The 17530-nt window shown below is 39.8% G+C and overlaps 1 protein-coding gene across 1 annotated transcript; it reads right to left on the bottom strand.

Moving 5' to 3' along the window:
• Window positions 1-14117: 14117 nt before the first annotated feature.
• LOC130997950 (uncharacterized) lies at window positions 14118-15554 on the bottom strand. The gene has a single exon (XM_057923387.1). It carries the CDS (start codon window positions 15323-15325, stop codon window positions 14405-14407), a length of 921 nt encoding a protein of 306 aa, XP_057779370.1. The 5' UTR covers window positions 15326-15554; the 3' UTR covers window positions 14118-14404.
• Between the last annotated feature and the right edge of the window lie 1976 nt (window positions 15555-17530).

Raw genomic sequence — 17530 nt, 5'->3', positions numbered from 1 at the left:
ATTCGGGCTGGATTGACATCCCTACTTAGGATGTCCAAATACAAAGTCCTGCTTTCATAATAATCATTCAATGTATAATTTAATTAATTTTTTCTCACATAAATATTGAAATTGCTTTGGAACAGAGTGAATTTTGCAAATATATTCCCAAAATCACTCTTTTACATCAAATCGATAATCTATAATATATTAAAAAAAGACAATTTTATCTTCTTATTTTTTGTTTATTTTTTTAAAAAAATTATGGAATTCAATTTATTCATAATATTTTATATGTATATCGAGTTCTAATTTGATATATTTTATGTAAATATTGGATTCAAAATGTAAAATTTATATTTATTTGAATATTAAAATTTAACAAAATTCTCTTTTCTCTCATCTTTTTTTGAATAAATCTAGTTTCATTTTTTTTTACTTTTAACGAATTTTATTTTCAATTCTTAATTTCTTTTTGCTTTTTCACAATATCAATTTTGATTATTGTGAATTCTTTTTCATTTTTTATTTTTGTAATATTCAACTCAAATTTATTCAGTTAAATTTATATTTTTTTATTATATTTATATATGATAATTGAGTTTATGTCTATATATACAAGGGTTTTTAGTGTTTAAATACACCAACTTTGAGGGCAATTTGATTTTCCACATGAACTTTGAAATGATTTAAAAAATACATGAACTTTATTGTTATAGCAATTTTACCACAACTTCAAGTTTTGCTCAAAGTAAAGCTGACGTGACAAGTCGGTATGTTGACATGTACTCATCGGACATCGTACATGACATCCTTAAAGGACATCGTATCGAGAGGATTTACAAAACACTAAACTTGAAAATCGCAGGGTCTCTGTAACGTTTGAATGTCTAGAAATTGAATTTGTGGTCAAATTGCTACAACATTAAAGTTTATGTACTCCCTTCGTCCTCTAAATAATTTCTTATCTTTCAGTTTTGGGTCGTCCCCCCAAATAACTATCTATCTATTTTGGCACATTACCCCACCACTAATAACACCCCATTCTTTCTTATTTTTCACCTTTTCACCACTCTCAATACTAATTATAACACATTTTCACTACTTTCAATATACTCAATAATGTCTTAAAATTCATATTCCTTTTTTTATGAAGTTATTTGGGGACGGATGGAGTATTTTTTACTCTTTTCATAGTTTATGTGCAATATCAAACCATTCTCAAAATTGATGTATTTAAACATTAATAACCCTATATATATATATATATATATATATATATATATATAGGGGAGGACTGCGGTATAAACACTTTTTAATATATAAAATACGAACTACTTAAAATGTATGAATTCTGTGTAGAACACATACGAATTTGTTGTGTAAATATATGAATTGCGAAAAATATTTTTTTTGCTACCTATGAGATTCGAACTCGGGATCATGAATTCATCCAATAAGGTGATGAATCAACTGTAGATCTTGATGATCTAAGTGTTGAAAATAGTTCATATTTTATATTTTAAAATGTATTTTTATTTTAGTCCACCCCTATATATATATATATATATATATATATACACATATAATGTAATACACAAACGCTAGTGTCATGAAAACAGTAACAAATGCATTTCAAAATAAGGGCACATATATATTGTACTCCATAGAATACGTCGAAAAAAGTAATGTAGCCTATGTTGCTCGTATTTCGTAAATGTATGCTTGACAATGAAAGGACCACATTTTAATTAATTTACTAATACTTCCCAATTTAACACTCCCTCCGTCCCAATATTCACGACTCAAAACTTTTGGGCACAGATATTTAGGAGACAAAAATTAGGGGGTCAATGTTGTTTTAGATTAAGTTGCACAGTCCAACTCTTCTCTCCTCCCCCCTAATCTCTCATTTCACAGATCCCTGCTATTTTTCTCCCATCGCTTAATCTCTCCTCTCACATTTTTTCAAAATTTCCACCTCTGTCTCTCTTGTCGCAAATTTTCCACCGTTCTCAAGCTATGATGCAGAGTTCCAGGACAATAAAATACCAAAATTAAGCTCATAAATTCTAGGGAGTAACCTCCCCAATTTGCAACCCCACCCAAAAATCACCCCAAAAATCAGACGATTTTCCCTAAATCCCTCCAAATCTCTAAGTTATTCGAGGATATTTGCCCGCGGTGGGAGGCGGACAAGAGATAGAAATTTAGGGGAGGCAGAGGACGTGGAGAAAGTAGAACATGCGGCGGAGGATGGAAGCAGAGGACACGGTGGAGGGTGGAAAGTAGAAGCGGTGGAGACAGAGGACACGGCGAAGGATGGAGGCGAAGACAGAGGATGACACGCGCCCGTCGTGTGGCGTGATCAAAATAATTGTGTATGCCCCAGACGGACAGTACACGCTCCTATGCCTACAACTGGACTGGTTAGCCTTAGCGGTAAGCTAGGGTCGATCTCACAGAGAGTGATGAACTACTTTACTCTTCGAGTGCACAAATTGAGTTGTCACGGTCTCAACCTGTTTATCTGCACAAGTAAACTTAAATAAAGATCAAATATAAAAGGGGTAAGATTTGAGTTGGATCATGATCATTGTTGATATCTGCATTCGGTCATAGGCATACAAAGGATCTGTCCATGCTTCATATAAACTCAAGGCGTGGCCCAAAGACATTGGGGCGTTTCAAGAGTTCATATTCCACACTTGGGATGGTTGAGTCCCTTGTAGTCACTTGGTCCGAAGGTCACAAATTCCCCGATCACTAGGCTGTGCTTCACTTCTCCTTAGGTAGTAGTCATACCCGTTATCCACCAAGTATGACCCTTACCAACCTTCTCTTCTGAGGTCCCCGGTTCCGCACCTTCAGAAGGTATACCTCATGGGCTATTCATTTCCGGAATTGCGTCCAACCAATCATTTGATATACCTACGGATGCATCAGAGCTTTCCTCGATCGATAACCATGGCTTTATGCCTCGTCACAGTTGATGGGTAGTGGCTAGAGAAGCCCAAGACCGAAGAAGGACAGTGTATCCCATCAATCATTTTCTCGCCTTCCGGATCTACAACACCTTTTGTGGATGCTGCTCAGTTACTCGATCATGGGCATACTAGTTGTCACGCCCAAATATGCATGGCCTTTACTTGACGTGGACAACTTTTTACCGAACGGAGATCACCCATTTGGTCCCTACTGTCCACGATTTGGCACAAATCCTTCTGGAACCATTGGACTTAACCGAATGCACAAGAGCCTCTTGAATGTCTTACATATCAACAATTAATCATTTTCCTATCTCAAATCTCACCAAGGGAACTACTCACACATAATGGAAAACATAAATGCGAAATAGAATGAAGACATAAATGAAATGAAATACGAAATACTTAATATAAAAATACCTAAGGCAACCGCCTTGGCTTTGTTCGTCACAACGGAATTGAAATACGAAAAACAAATAAAATGTTTGGTGCGAAAAATGTAAAAGAACTAAAAGTAAATTGTTTTCTTGGTGAACTAACAAAAGTCTAAGTCTATAGGAACACTAAAAACTATTGTGTAAGTGCTTCAAGAGTTCCAAGAGTTGTTTTGGCAGCCACACATGCTGGACTTTAAATAGCAGTTCGGTAGCAGTCAAACCTAGCCGGTAGACCATATCTGGCAGATGATTTCCTTCCATATTTAGATTAATTCTTGATTGATATGATTGTTAATGGATCTCCAGTTGATTTGGGGTTGATTCCACATTCTTCTAGATCCTTCCATTGCCAGAATTAATCAGAATCTTCCGGGCAATCTCCTCCACACGTCTTTCCATATATAGCTCATCTGTACTGACCGCGACTCGCTGTCATGGCGTTACCAGCTGCTTCCTTCGGTTGGCCTCACACTAGGTGGTACACTTCGGAGGTTCCCGCGCCTCGAATGGTTCTGAGGGGTACTTCGTCGAGCTCTCTTCCTGGGAGTTCCAGTCTGGCAGCTTGGATATTTTTGTTCCAGTAATGCCCATTCTGACCATATTTCGTGCATATGCCCTTTTTCGAGCTTCCTGCTTGCTCGCAGATCTTTTCATAGCCCAAATGATCAAACTCCCAATCTCCTGGATCGACGAACCATCCACCCTGAACCAAGTGAAGAGGGAGCCCCAAACATGCCTAGCAATAGCACACTCCCAAAACAGATGACCAAAATCCTCGCTCGCATTCCTGCAAAGAGGACACCAACCCGGACCAATGTAACCAGAGCGACACATAGAACTGGCCGTAGGGAGCCGACCCAGAATAACTCACCAAGTCACAATGAACTGGCGCACCGGGATAAAAGGCGCCCAAATCCACTTGCCCCAATCCACAGCTGGGTAGCTAGGATGAACATGATCCATGGCAAGCGCAGAGGAGACTTCTCCAAAATGAGAATGAGTCCAAGGCCGGTGATCCTCTCCCACCACTGATAGGAACAGACACAATGTCAACAGCAATATCCGAAAAGCCTACAAGAAATCTAGAGTGAAGTGCCATGTGTCATCAAAAAAATAGTCCGAAATTGGCTGCATGAGAAGCTGTTGTTCCACGGCCGGGATCCCAATCCTGTCAACCAGCCGGTAGCCAAGCCAGCTATCCATCCAAAAGAGAATAGAGGAACCAGAGCCAATAGAGCAATGCGTGTCACTGACCAAAGAACGAATAGAATCAAGCGAACCCAACCAAATCGTAGAAGAAAACCAAGGAGAGCGAGGCCGCAGACAGGAGTCCAAATAACGTTGCCGGAACAACATGAAAACCCAAGGAATCCGAGGTGATCAACAACCACCCCAACCTAAGCATGAAGCTCTGACTGATATGAGAGAAAACGTTCAACCCACCCTGGGCCTTAGGAGCACAGACTCTATTTCAAGCCACCGAAGACCTTGGCTTGGATGTGGTGTTGCCCGTCCAAATAAAAGACCGACAAACACGATCTAGATCATGCAGCAGCTTAGCCGGCCACTTGTAAATCAACATGCTATAAACAGTCGCGCTCTGAATGACTAAGGTGACCAGACAAATACGGCCCGCCATAGACAGTTGCATGCCCTGCCATTTAGGAAAGTGAGCAATAATGTGGTCCCGGATGCAAGTCAATTGAGCAGAAGAGGCTACCGGTACCCCCAAATAGACAAAAGACAGGGAACCAGAGGAGAAGCCCAAATCCCTCTGAAGCCAACGACGCAACTGAAAGGGGACCCCTTTGCCAAAATAAACCGTGGACTTGGCTTTATTACAGAATTGACCAGAGACGTTAGCATAAATCTAAAGAATTATTCCGACCATGGAGAGACCAATGACAAAGAAGTCATGGAGTGAGAAAATGATGCTGGCCTACCTGGTCTACATAGGACCATTCAACTGGATTGGAATCCTTCTCCGAAGTCAAGCTCCTTTCTTCTCTCACTTGTATCCAAAGATTCGAGTGTCCTCCACCATAATGCCAGGCGCAAAGAAGCTTCTAAGCTTCAGGAGGATAAAAGTTGAAGTAACACCTTCCTTTAGTTACTTCAACTGGTTATCAAGCTTATCTCATGTATCTTGTACACCTTCCATAATGGCAACAACAACGAGCTCTCTCTCGTTGTCCGCCGGCATCCCTTGCCGCACACGATCTGCTCAACATAGACCTCGTGCATGCAAATCGACAGTGTTAGTCCTCATGACTATCACTGATTCAATTTTGGCCTCTCACACCCATCCCACCTTGTCTCTCTCCCTCTCTATCTTAAGCCCTCATCCCCCCCCTTTAAGGCCCGTATGCATAGCCGCTCTTCTTTGTCTTTTCACAAGAGCTATGCATACCCGCCTATATCCCCTACCTTCATCTCCACAAACACTCATCTTCCACTTATCCCTCATCATCTCCCTCATCCACTGGCTTATTCCTCTTCTGAGTCACCTCTACTCAAACTCCTCTCGAATCTTCTTATGGGTTTCTGAGAAACGAAGTTGGGTATCGTCTGATCATAGCTTTCATTATCAGTCATTCTTCCTTTTTGATGTTGCCAAAAAAGGGAAAGAAGGCAAAGAAAAACCTTCAGAGACTGAAGCTGGTAAAGCAAAAGGATCACCAGAAGTTAAAATGGGGGACGAACCAGAAAGACCTCGAGTCAATGGAAAAATAAGTGTTGTAGAAGAAACATGCGAAAGAAGAAAAAGAAGAAGAAGATGAAGATCAAGCTGGAGTCCAACACTTTTCAGTGTTTTGTTTTCTTTGTATTTTCTTTACTTATGAAATGCTCTGTACCAAAACTGATTTCTCATCAGTTATCTTTGAAATTAAAATACTACTTCTTTTTATCTCAACCTGAAGATAATGACTTTTTGTCCAGGCTCTGATTACATATTTCAGTTATATCTTCGTTCTGTTCTTTAACTGTTGTGTTTTTTCTCTGTGTGCAAGTTTATAGGTTACCTTGTTAAGGGAGAATAGTATTCACCCTATTTAGTAACTTGCCTTTTGCTTTCAGCCGCTTATTGTCTTAGAACGCCCACTGAAGAAGGTGATATGTTTGTTCAAATAGAAGAAACTCCTACATCATAAGAACCTGTCATTCCTGATGCGCAGCAAGCAGGACATCTCAATTTTACAGTCTCAACAGTTCGGAGAAGCATCAATGTCTAATGTAGAAAATCAAGAAAAATCTAACATTGATCTATCCAATCAGGATCAAGCATTGGAGGCTACTCTGGAAAAAGGTCAACCAACAGACACAGCAGTTGCACCTACTGATCCTTCAAGTCCATCTGAAGAAGCAACTGAACTCACCCACCAGAATAAAGATACAACTGCAGTTCCTACCTCCTCTTCCAAATAAAAGGCTAAACGCAACCATGTTCATTCGGTTCTGCCTGCTGAAACTCTCGAGATCACCAACCCGCCGATCTACAAATATAATTTGGATGAAGTTACCAGCCTTCGTATAAGTGGTTGGAAACGCATAACTCCTCATCCAATCTCGTTTGAACTGCCGGACACCATTGAGGAATAAAACAAGGTGTTGCTCCAGATAATCTCCAATCAACAACTGGAGATCGAAGAGCTAAAGCATGCGCTTGAGCATAAAGATATTCTTGGCCTCAAATTCATCAACAGGCTAAAGAAGACTGAAGCTGTCCTCACAGCAGACATGATTCATAACACTGAAGAGATCAGCGGTCTCCAAGCTCTGTTTCAGAAGTTGAAATCCAATTTTTTTTAACACACAGAAGATGGAGCATTGTCCATGGCTGGCTATCCAATTCTTCACCAGGAAGTTGAGAAGATTCATGAACAACTGAAGATTGTTGAGCTCAATTCCAAAGAAAGAACTATGGATGCCACCATCAAAATCAACCAACTTCACAACCAGATGATCGATCTTTTCATGACAAAGACAAACATGTAACTATGTGTTGCTGAGGAAGTCATTCTGACTGAAGTATCATGAGACATTCCCTGACTGAAGATTGAATGCAAGTACCGGTCAGAAGCTACTCAAAGGATTCATGTCATCATAGAACTGAAGCAAAGTGAAAGTGTTAGGTCCGGAGGGTCTCGAATAGGTGTATGGGAGGGGGGAATACACCTATGGGCTATTTTTCTTTCCTCTAAAAACAGAGGGATCTCAAGATAGAGATCAAGACGAAACTTTACAAGCAAACTATGACACCTGTTAACTGAAAAGAGTTTTGACGAAACATGGTTGACGACTGATACTGAAAACTCTTCAGTAAGGAGTTATCAGTTAAGTTACTGGAACTTAACTGATGCACGTAAAGGCTTCAGTCGAGTTTGCTAAAACAGAGATGATAACACTCTTCCTGACTATCAGAGGATAGATCAGTCAGACTGATATCATACGCAGCGGAAATAACTTTGTTTCGTAATAGCCTCGGTTGAGCATGTTGTTAGTCTTATGTTTCTCTTTGCAGTTATTCAGTATTCAGTTAATCAAATGAAACAACACAAGTAAGAATGTAAAACTGAAAGCTGTAAATAACACATAGATTTTTACGTGGTTCTGAAAACACTTTCTACATCCACGGTTGGTTGATCAGACCAACAATCCACTCCGCAAGTGCTTAACTGGTGCACTGCAAACCGAACCGTGTGCTTGCCGGGTGCACACAACCGTACCACTGAAGATTCCACTCTTCAGTAACCATACTTCACTCGTGTCGGATTTTTCACTCCTAGCACAACCCGTGCTAAGATCTCTCAGAGTCAGAGTACCTTCCTGAACTCCGAAACACTCAAACACTCGATTCTATCTCTCGAAAGGATGTTTGAAAACTTGCCAACTATACTTCAAAGAACAAGTTCTTTGGAGCAAGTTTGACCTAGGCTTCTGGGTAAACAGAGGTTTGCCTAAGGTCTAAGAGAATGTGTGTAATCAGCAGTGACTGATTTTAGGCTTTGGAATTCTCTTCTTCGATTCAAGCTTTGGGGAGGTTAAGCTTTTGGCTGAGAAACTATTTTGGCAGAGTTTCAGCTTATGTCGTTGAATCGGTGAAGATTGAAGTGATCCTCGAGCACTACTTATAGGAGAGATCCTAAATAGATCCGTTGGCGGAGAACGTCTTCAAGATTTCTTCCGTTTGAGAGCTTTTTGAATTTGGGCTGAGGCTTCAATCTTCGAGGTTCCTTGTTTGGTGGGAACGGCTATGTTGAAGAGCAAAAAAATGTGACGTCTCTGATAAAGTAGCCACCAAATAGGAATGACCTCTGCAGAGAGGGATGATCCTGAGATCTCTGCATTTAATGCGGCTGTACTTTTGTGAGTACGTGGCTTCCTTTGAACGTTGGAAGTTCAGTTCGAGAAAGAATGTTTAACTGATACTTGACTTTAGTATCAGTCCTCTGAGTCCACGCGACACGCATTAAGTAACCAGTTCCGAACTGATTCTTCAACTGATACTTCAGTTGGTATCTTCAGTCTTTAGTCTTCAGTCCTTCGTCCTTCAGTCTTCAGAACTGCAAGCTAAACTAGAAACGAACTCTAACACTTGAGTTCAAACAGTTCTAGTCTATTACAATTAAGACCTATGGATTTTGGTATCATCAAAACAAGGATTAGGATATTCCACAAGGTTCCCAACAGAAAGTACAAACAACCTTTCTACTCTCGACTGAACCAAGGGGTATCAGACACGCAGCATTAAATGCCATGTACTGAGCATTAAATACAAAGGATTTGACAATCGTCCTTGGAAGGACCAAACTTCATCTTTTCGTGTAAAGGTGTAGAAGTAACAAGCTCCAAGACTACTCCGATTCAAATTCAAGTATGAATGAGCTTGCGAAGATTGCTACCTCAGCCCATGAAGTGACAACATCTCACAACGACAGAAATTTCGAAGACCTTCTCTCCAACGGAACTATTCGAAACTCCACCTATAAATACCGCCGAGGATCAACCGCAAATCTTCACCGATTTAATTACATAGCCAAAGCTCTGCAGAAATTGCTACTCAAGCTCAACCTTTCACAAAAGATTGAATCGAAGAAGAGAGTCATCAAAGCTTAAGTCATCAGAACATCTGATCACCAAAACCTCTTAACTTTCTAGGCATATATCTCATACATATCCTAAGCCTAAAATTTGATTACGCGAGAGCCTGTCCTCAAGTAATCCTAGTTGGAAGATAAGTTCAAACCCCTCCTTGTTTGGAGTTAAGCGTTTGAAGTTAAGAGTGAGTTCAGACCAGTGTTCTGACTCAGAGTTCTTAGTGTGTGTTATCGCACTAAGAGAAGAAAGAGAAATCCAACTCAGTGTGTTGGTGCTGGAACGGTTGTTTCAGTTGTTTAGGTTTGCTTTGCACCCGTAAGCATTGCAGTCAAGTTTGCTTTGCACTCGTAAGCATTGCAGTCAGGTTTGTTGTGCACCCGCAAGCACAAGCAAGTGATTGTCAGATCTGTTCTGGCCGTGGATGTAGGAACGTTGTTTTCTGAACCACGTAAAAATCCCTTGTGTTCTTACTTGCTTTTATATTCAATATTTGCGCATATCTCTGTTTCTATAATACTGACTAACTGAAAAGAGTAACTAAGGGATTCTCTGTAAAGAAAATCTTTCAAGGCTATTTCACTAAGTTTAATATTCTGCTGCTAGAGTTATAAGTTTAACTAATCAATCTTTCGATAGTCAGCTAAATAAGTAACTCTACTCTGTTTTACTTACGACTGAAGCCTTAATTGGACTGAAGTTAATTGACCAGCTCGATTAACTGAAGTCATCCACTAAACCTCTGTTTCAATATCAGTCGCCACCTCTTGTCAACTGAAGCTCGCCTTTCAAATCAGTAAAACTGTCTTTCAGTATAAAGGTGTTTGTTTTAAGTAACATTCTTGCAAAAATAGCCTACAGGTGTATCCCCCTACACATGGCCTTTCAACCCTCAAGGGACCCAACACGTGCGATGATAAATATGTTAAACTCGATGATAAGTTTAATTGATAATTTTTTTACTCACAAACAATAAGTGCATCCACAACAAACACCACATTGATGGGGTTCTTTGATGGTCCCATCATTTAAGAGTCATTTATCCACTGTGAGACTCTCTATTTATAGGATCTTTAATTTTATTTTTTATTATTATTTTTAATAGATTTTAAATTAAGTTAATCATTGAATTTAACAATAAAATTTTTATTAAAATTAAAATTCAACATTATATTAATTATAAAAAATACAATAATTAAAAAAATATTACAATAATTTTTAAAAACTACATTATTTAAACTATGGCTGGTTAAGGCCAAATCATGCTCAAATGTGCTCGATTAACTAGTCTTCGAGGCAGTTGTGCAATCGTCTATCGTGAAGGTGGAGTCTCGAGGTAAATACGCACGAAATTTTGACGAAGCTTTTGTCTTAGTCCGAGGTTGAGAACTGCTACTTAACGCCTCGTCGTTCCCCTCAGACTCCCAGTCCATCATATGCTCTCCTTCATCCTCGATTATTGTGTTGTGAAAAATAATGCATGCAAACATGACATTGCTCATTTGCTCTTTCTTCCATAGAAAAATAATGCATGCAAGTCGAACATCTGATAATAGCCTAACAAGCTTGAAGAACACCAAAAGCTCGTTCTATGTCCTTTTGTGCAGCTTCTTGCATCAATTTGAACCTCATCTTTTTCTCGTCAATAGGAAAGAGGACTCTTGACGAAGATTGGTCAATCTAGGTAGATTTCGTCGGTTAAGTAGTAACTCGTAGTAAAATGGGCACCATTGGCCTCGAAGTGCACTGTTGGGGCATTTCCCAAAACAACATCATTGAACGCGACGATTGAGTGAACTCATTGATGTTGTTGTTCAAGCTAGAGACTCCGAATAAGGCATGCTAGATCCACATATTTTGAGATGTAACCAGACAATTCTTCCATGTCCAGTGCATGCAGTAGAGGCTCTCTAGCATTCTTGGAAACTCATGCTTCTCCTCATGCATAGCAAATAGCCTTTGACAGTCGTCGATAGTTGGCTTCCTCAAATATTTTGGGCCAAAAATACGGACGATTGCTGGACAAAATTTCTTCAAGCATAGCAACGTCGTTGTGTCGGCAATACAAAAATACTCATAGTAAGAATCTCTGGCACCTCCATTTTCTAGTTGTCAAATTGCACTGTACATTTCTATATGTGAGTCCGCTTGATCTGATTCCAATACCAATTAAGGAACGTGCAAGTCTTGATGAAAAGGCCAAAGCTGTAATGATGAAAAAGTTGCATGAAAATGTGAGGCTCAATATGAGAAAAAAGGGAGCAATACGTCAAGCAAGCCAACAAGGGCTGAAATCAAGTCATATTTGAGCTGAGAGATTGGGTGTGGCTACATTTGAGAAATGAGAGATTTCCTTCAAAAAGAAAATATAAGTTGCAACCAAGAGGAGATGGACCATTCCAAGTGGTTGCAAGAGTGAATAATAATGCTTCCAAACTGGACCTTCTAGGTGATATAATGTAAGTGCTAGGGGTGGCTAAACGGGGTGGGTCGGGTACCCGACCCCGCAATTTCCTAAATTTTCCTACCCGGTCCCGACCCCGAAGGCACTGTTGGGTACCCTAATACCCGATGTGGGTACCCGTTGCAGGTATTAGGGTACCAGCAAACCCACAAATGAAACCAATTTTTCCATACATGCATTATTTCTTCTTCGTTTTTTGGTCAGTGAAGCTACTTAGTCTGAACGACTAAAACTCATACATGAGTATAAATTTACTTTTTATGCTTAATATATAATCGCAAGATTATGAAAAAATGAAAAAAAAATATACAATATAATAAACGAATATGAAGGAATGATATCTTATAATGGGATTGTAGTGAAAATCAGACTATCAGAGCTTGTATGCTATCTATCTAACTCTCTTACAAAGATGAGACATAGGGAATTCAAATATTTTTCAATGTTAGGGCAGGCTGCGTTCAGCGGCTATTTCTACTTTTCTTCAATTTAGGATTTTCAAAAATCAGATTCAGAACAATTAAGGATTTATTATATTATCAAATTATATAAAATAATAAAAATATATGTTAAATAATTTTTATGCGGGTATACCCGATACCCGCAAATCTTCTCTAGTCAATACCCGATCCCGACCTGCATCCCATCTAAAACGGGTATCGAGTACCCAAAACCCACATGAGTATCGGGTTCGGGTCGGGTATACCCAATACCCGCTACCCGTTTAGCCACCCCTAGTAAGTGCTACTCTCAATGTTGCTAATTTTGTCTCCTTATTTTCGTGAATAATGGATTCGAGGAGGAATCCACTTGAAGAAAAACGGAATAATGGAGACGCGTCCAAACTGGCCAAGGACACAAAGATGGATCCTTTGATTATTCAAGGTGGGTCAATGATACTTTTACTTGATGCTACATTTGCCCAAATGGTGAATATTATTCAAGTTCATGGGCTTGATGCTACTTGAGTTTGGGCTCATAACACATCATATTTTGGAGGCCTAAAATGAAGAATAAAGCCTTATTTCCGTCCATAATTTACAGCCAAAGATGAAGAATCATTTGTGGTTATATTTTAGTGTGTTATTATTTGATTTAAGAGTCTTAAGTAGTGATATTATTCTTGGGCTCTCATAAATTATTTTTGTGTCTATAGATAGTCTTGTAATCGCTTGTACTTGACACACTATTGATATAAACGAAAACTGACATTGTCTTTGTAAGTTGATTTCTCTTTGTTGAGTTTTTCACTTGTTTAAAACTTATCAAGACAAGCAAGGTCTTGTGGCGTTCAACCATACCGAGGTTCTTAGCTGATTCTATAGTCAACGGGTCGAGGTTTCTACATTCTTAGAGGTTGATTAAACTAGATTCTCGGTTTAGGGAGACGGCTGCCTACTCTTATACGTTGGGTTCTTAGATCATTATATCTAACGGGTCCTTCGTCCGGCTCAATCCATATCAGTTCATCACCGACTTCACGATCACGGTGAATATATACTTTCTTCTTCCTCTTTTTTTGAACGACTGTCAAACATAATTATATTCGCCACCTCCATAAAAATTTTCACAAGATATATGAAAAAAAGATCGGGATAAACATTCAAATCTAGAAGGGCCGGAACCTCATCGACAAAGGAAGAATTTGAAGAAGAGTTAGGAAAAAGATGATATTTTTTTGGAGAAGAGAAGAGTAGATGAAGATAGAAATGAATGAAATGTGGTGTAAATTATGAATGAAATGAATGAAATGTGGTGTAAATTATAGAAGAAATTAAGGAAAAGAAAAAAAGGAAGAGTACCGTTGAGCCAAATGATTCTTTGAAATTTAAGATTTTATTTATTTTTTCTTTAAAAAAAAAGTTCAAAAGAGTCATTGAACGACAATTTGCGATTTTTTAATTATTTTTTCTCTTTCCTTCGCACCGAGCTCGCAGCTGCCAAATCTCATCTCAACCAGGCGGCTCTAATGTAGCTTCGTTGCAAATTATCTGGATGGTTAGTGTGTATTTGTGAATATGCGAATATGTGTATGCTACTCCAGAAAACAAGGAATCTCATTGTGAGCCATAATCGTCATAGAAAACTAGGCAATATATGGAGATGGACTCGTGTTTTTTGGCATGTTTCGGTGAAGAAACGAGATACTCCCAATTTTACGAAACAAATTACTATATTTAAAGAAAATTTATCTCACATCTTAAGTGGGAGACAAAAAGGAGAAACAAGACAAAAGAAGACTATTAGACTAATGTACACTGATATACACATTTTACAAGATCATCTCATTCCTTTTCTTCCCCACAACAGGGGAAAGCACGTATACTAGTTTTGGTAATGGTCGCCAAAAAAGAAAATCAATCACACACAGTAAAACCAAAGAAAAGAAGAAGAGAGAGAATCAAACACAAAGCAGTGAAAAAGAAGGAAAATGAAAGAAGTCAATCTGGATTCTTACAAGCGAAAACAAGGAAAGAGAAGGCAAGCTTTTGATGATGAAAAGCGGTCTCCTCCAACCAAAGCCTGCTGTCCAATCCTCTCCTTGTCCGAAACAAGAAAACTGCATAACCCGAAGAGGCAGAGGGATTGAAAACCCAATCATGCACATCCCACATCAAATCGATCAACAATCCATCCAAAAAGATGCTCTGATTCCCCCTAAAATTCCACTGCACTCTCTTCACCTCCACCACGCTCTTCCCATCCACATAAACACACAGCAAACTGCCCCTCGACGACGTCGTTCCGCAAAACCTTATCACTATGTCGTGCCACGCCCCCGCCTCGCTGAATTTCGCCCTCGCCGCGTACACGCCGCCGCCAGAAAACCTCTCGCCCCGCGAAATCAACGACAATTCCGGCACCGTTGAATTATCAGATACGCATTTCTTCGCCTCTATTAATACTTCCTGCTCCATATCTCCGAGCACCAGCGCCAGCTCCGAGTTGATCAACACCGCCATATAAAAACCGGAAACCGGTTCGGGGCCGGTCTCGAACCTCGCGCGGCGGAGGTCCCAGAAAACGTCCGCCCTCAAGCCGGCGGACTCGAGATCCTCCGACCCCCTTTGGCGGCGGAGAATCATGAAACTTCTGCTCAATTTGGCGGTGGAAAACGGGTAGTCGGAGATGGTGATGGAGAAGGCGTGATTCATCGCCGGATTGCACCAGCCGATTCTGATCAGAAACTGCTTCTCATTGGAGAGTTTGACTTTGTAAATGGAGGTGACGGCGGTTTGGATTGAAGGGGCGGAGGCGGAGAGAGATGATGAGGTGTGGGCGTGATTTGATGCGGCGCCGGAGCAGTACGAATCCGACACTTTGATCGCGTGCTCGCTGTAGCATATCGCGATGTTTTTCATTCTTTTTTTGGATCAGAATTGGAGAGGAAGAGATGAATTGAACATCGGTGCGTGTGTGTGTGTGTGTTCTTTGCCTTTGAGGGAAGGAAACTGCAGTTTTGTGCCTTTCTTCTGCAACAGTCTTTTTTGGAGGAGTGTTTGTAACTGCAAAAAGAAAGCGAAAATTTGGAGTGAAGAAGAAATCCCAGTTATTGGACAGGTCATCTCATATTTATCGAGAATCTGTCGCCTTAATGCTTGTATTAATTAATAATTATGTATTATTCAAAAATGGAGTAGGTCTCTTAACATGACAGTTCATACATTTTTGTTTACTAAAAAATATAGTATGCGAAAGGACATTACATCCTAATTGGACAATACTAACATTATAACAAAATAATATTCATGAATATATAAAGAGGTTTGACATGTCACTCTACATTCGTAAGCACTTTTCATAGGCATAGCTAGTATTTAGTTAACATAATTATTTTTCTTTTTTTATAGTATTACTTTTATCTTAATACATCATAAATTATTATTGAGATCATGGTAAATTACATGAAAATTCAAACTTGATTTATTCATTTTCCTCGAAAAATAAAAGAACGTACAAATTGAACATTAAATTTTATTTGATTTATAAGTTAGATGATCTCAATAATAATTTCATATAATTTATAAAAATAATTGGTCTTGTTCCACCACTAATAATATTTTATTTATTCTTTTTTTTTTTACTTGGGGGGAGTTGGGGGAGGGGAGCAGTGGGGTTTGAATCCGTGACCTCACTGTTCATACACAGGAGGTCGCACCGCTTGGTGTCCCATTGTGGACTATTTATTTATTTATTCTTTTTTTGAAAAGTACTTTATTTATTCTTAATTTTCAGTCTTTCACCATTCTCAATACTAATTACTCCTCTGTCCACCAATTTGTGTCCTAATTTTCATTTTGATTCGTCCACTAATTCGTGTTCTACACATTTTTAATAACTATTTTTTTAAAAGTCATGCCCTTTTCTCCACTCAACTACATTTTTTCTTAGAACTCGTGCTCTTCCTCATAGGACACAAATTGGTGGACGGAGAGAGTATAACATTTTTTCTCCATTACCAATACACATAAAAACTTTTCCTTAAAATCAGAGCAGGTCTGTGCTCTGGAGACCAGAACAGAGCAGCCCATAAGCAGCGACCAGAGCAGAGCTGTTACCAGAGTTGAGCTGTTTCCAGAGCAAGCCTGTTACCAGAGCACAACTATGAAGTCAGAGCTGTTACCTGACCAGAGCAGCTCAGTTACCAGAACAGACCTTGGAGCACTGCTCAGCGCTGTGCTGCCCCGGAGCGCAGCTCTGCGCAGCCCTGCCTCGGAGCGCTGTGCAGCACATCTCTGCCCCGGAACGCTGCTCTGCAATCTAAGAAACTCAAGAAGAGGACATCGTTCTGGGCAGATCTGCAGACTGGATAGGCAGGGGGGGTGTTTGCAGCGACGACATATTACCGGCCGTGTAGTTACCCTTGGTGCTTTCCTGTGGCTAATGTCTCTTCGGTTCACGAATTTGAGGATGGTTAGTTTCTGGCGACGGCGTCTCACCGGCCGAAACTTTTTGCCTCTGATTTTTTTTCCTTCGGGGTGTTCTCGGCAGTGGGGTGCTAACGACGACGGCGTATAACCGGCTGGGTAGCTGCCCTTTCTGCTTTCTTCGTGGAGTCGGTTGGGTTGTGGGTTATAGGGTGCTTACGGCGACGGCGTATAACCGGCCGTGTAGCTTCCCTTCTTTGGGTCTGGGCTCGTTTGAGGTTGGCAGTTTTTTGGCGATGGCGTCTCACCGGCCTTTCTGCCTTCCGAGCTTTTTGGATTTTCGTTTTCGTTGGGTTAGAGCCGAGATTGTTTGGGGACGATGGTTAGGCCGAAGTTCTGAAAACTTTCTCTTCCGCTCTTTCCTTCTTGCTTTTAGTCTTGTAGACGAGTACTCTTTTTCCTTTTTACGGTTTTTCCCTTTGGGTTTTCTGTAAAAAGGTTTTAATGAGGCTCGGCCCTTAGTCTGCTTTTCTTGTGCTTTCAAGGGTTTTTTTAGGTTTTCTCTATTCTTTTTAATAAAATCACAGTTTATTAAGGAAGTTATTTGGGGGACGGAAGGAGTATATAAATATCAGTATGTCCTCTTGTGCGATGCTATTTATTTATTTAATTTTAAAATTTTAAATTATGTAAAAATAT

The sequence above is a fragment of the Salvia miltiorrhiza genome, chromosome 8 (assembly GCF_028751815.1).
Source record: "Salvia miltiorrhiza cultivar Shanhuang (shh) chromosome 8, IMPLAD_Smil_shh, whole genome shotgun sequence".
In the NCBI taxonomy this organism is placed as follows: domain Eukaryota; kingdom Viridiplantae; phylum Streptophyta; class Magnoliopsida; order Lamiales; family Lamiaceae; genus Salvia; species Salvia miltiorrhiza.
This window is presented reverse-complemented; position numbering and strand designations above follow the sequence as displayed.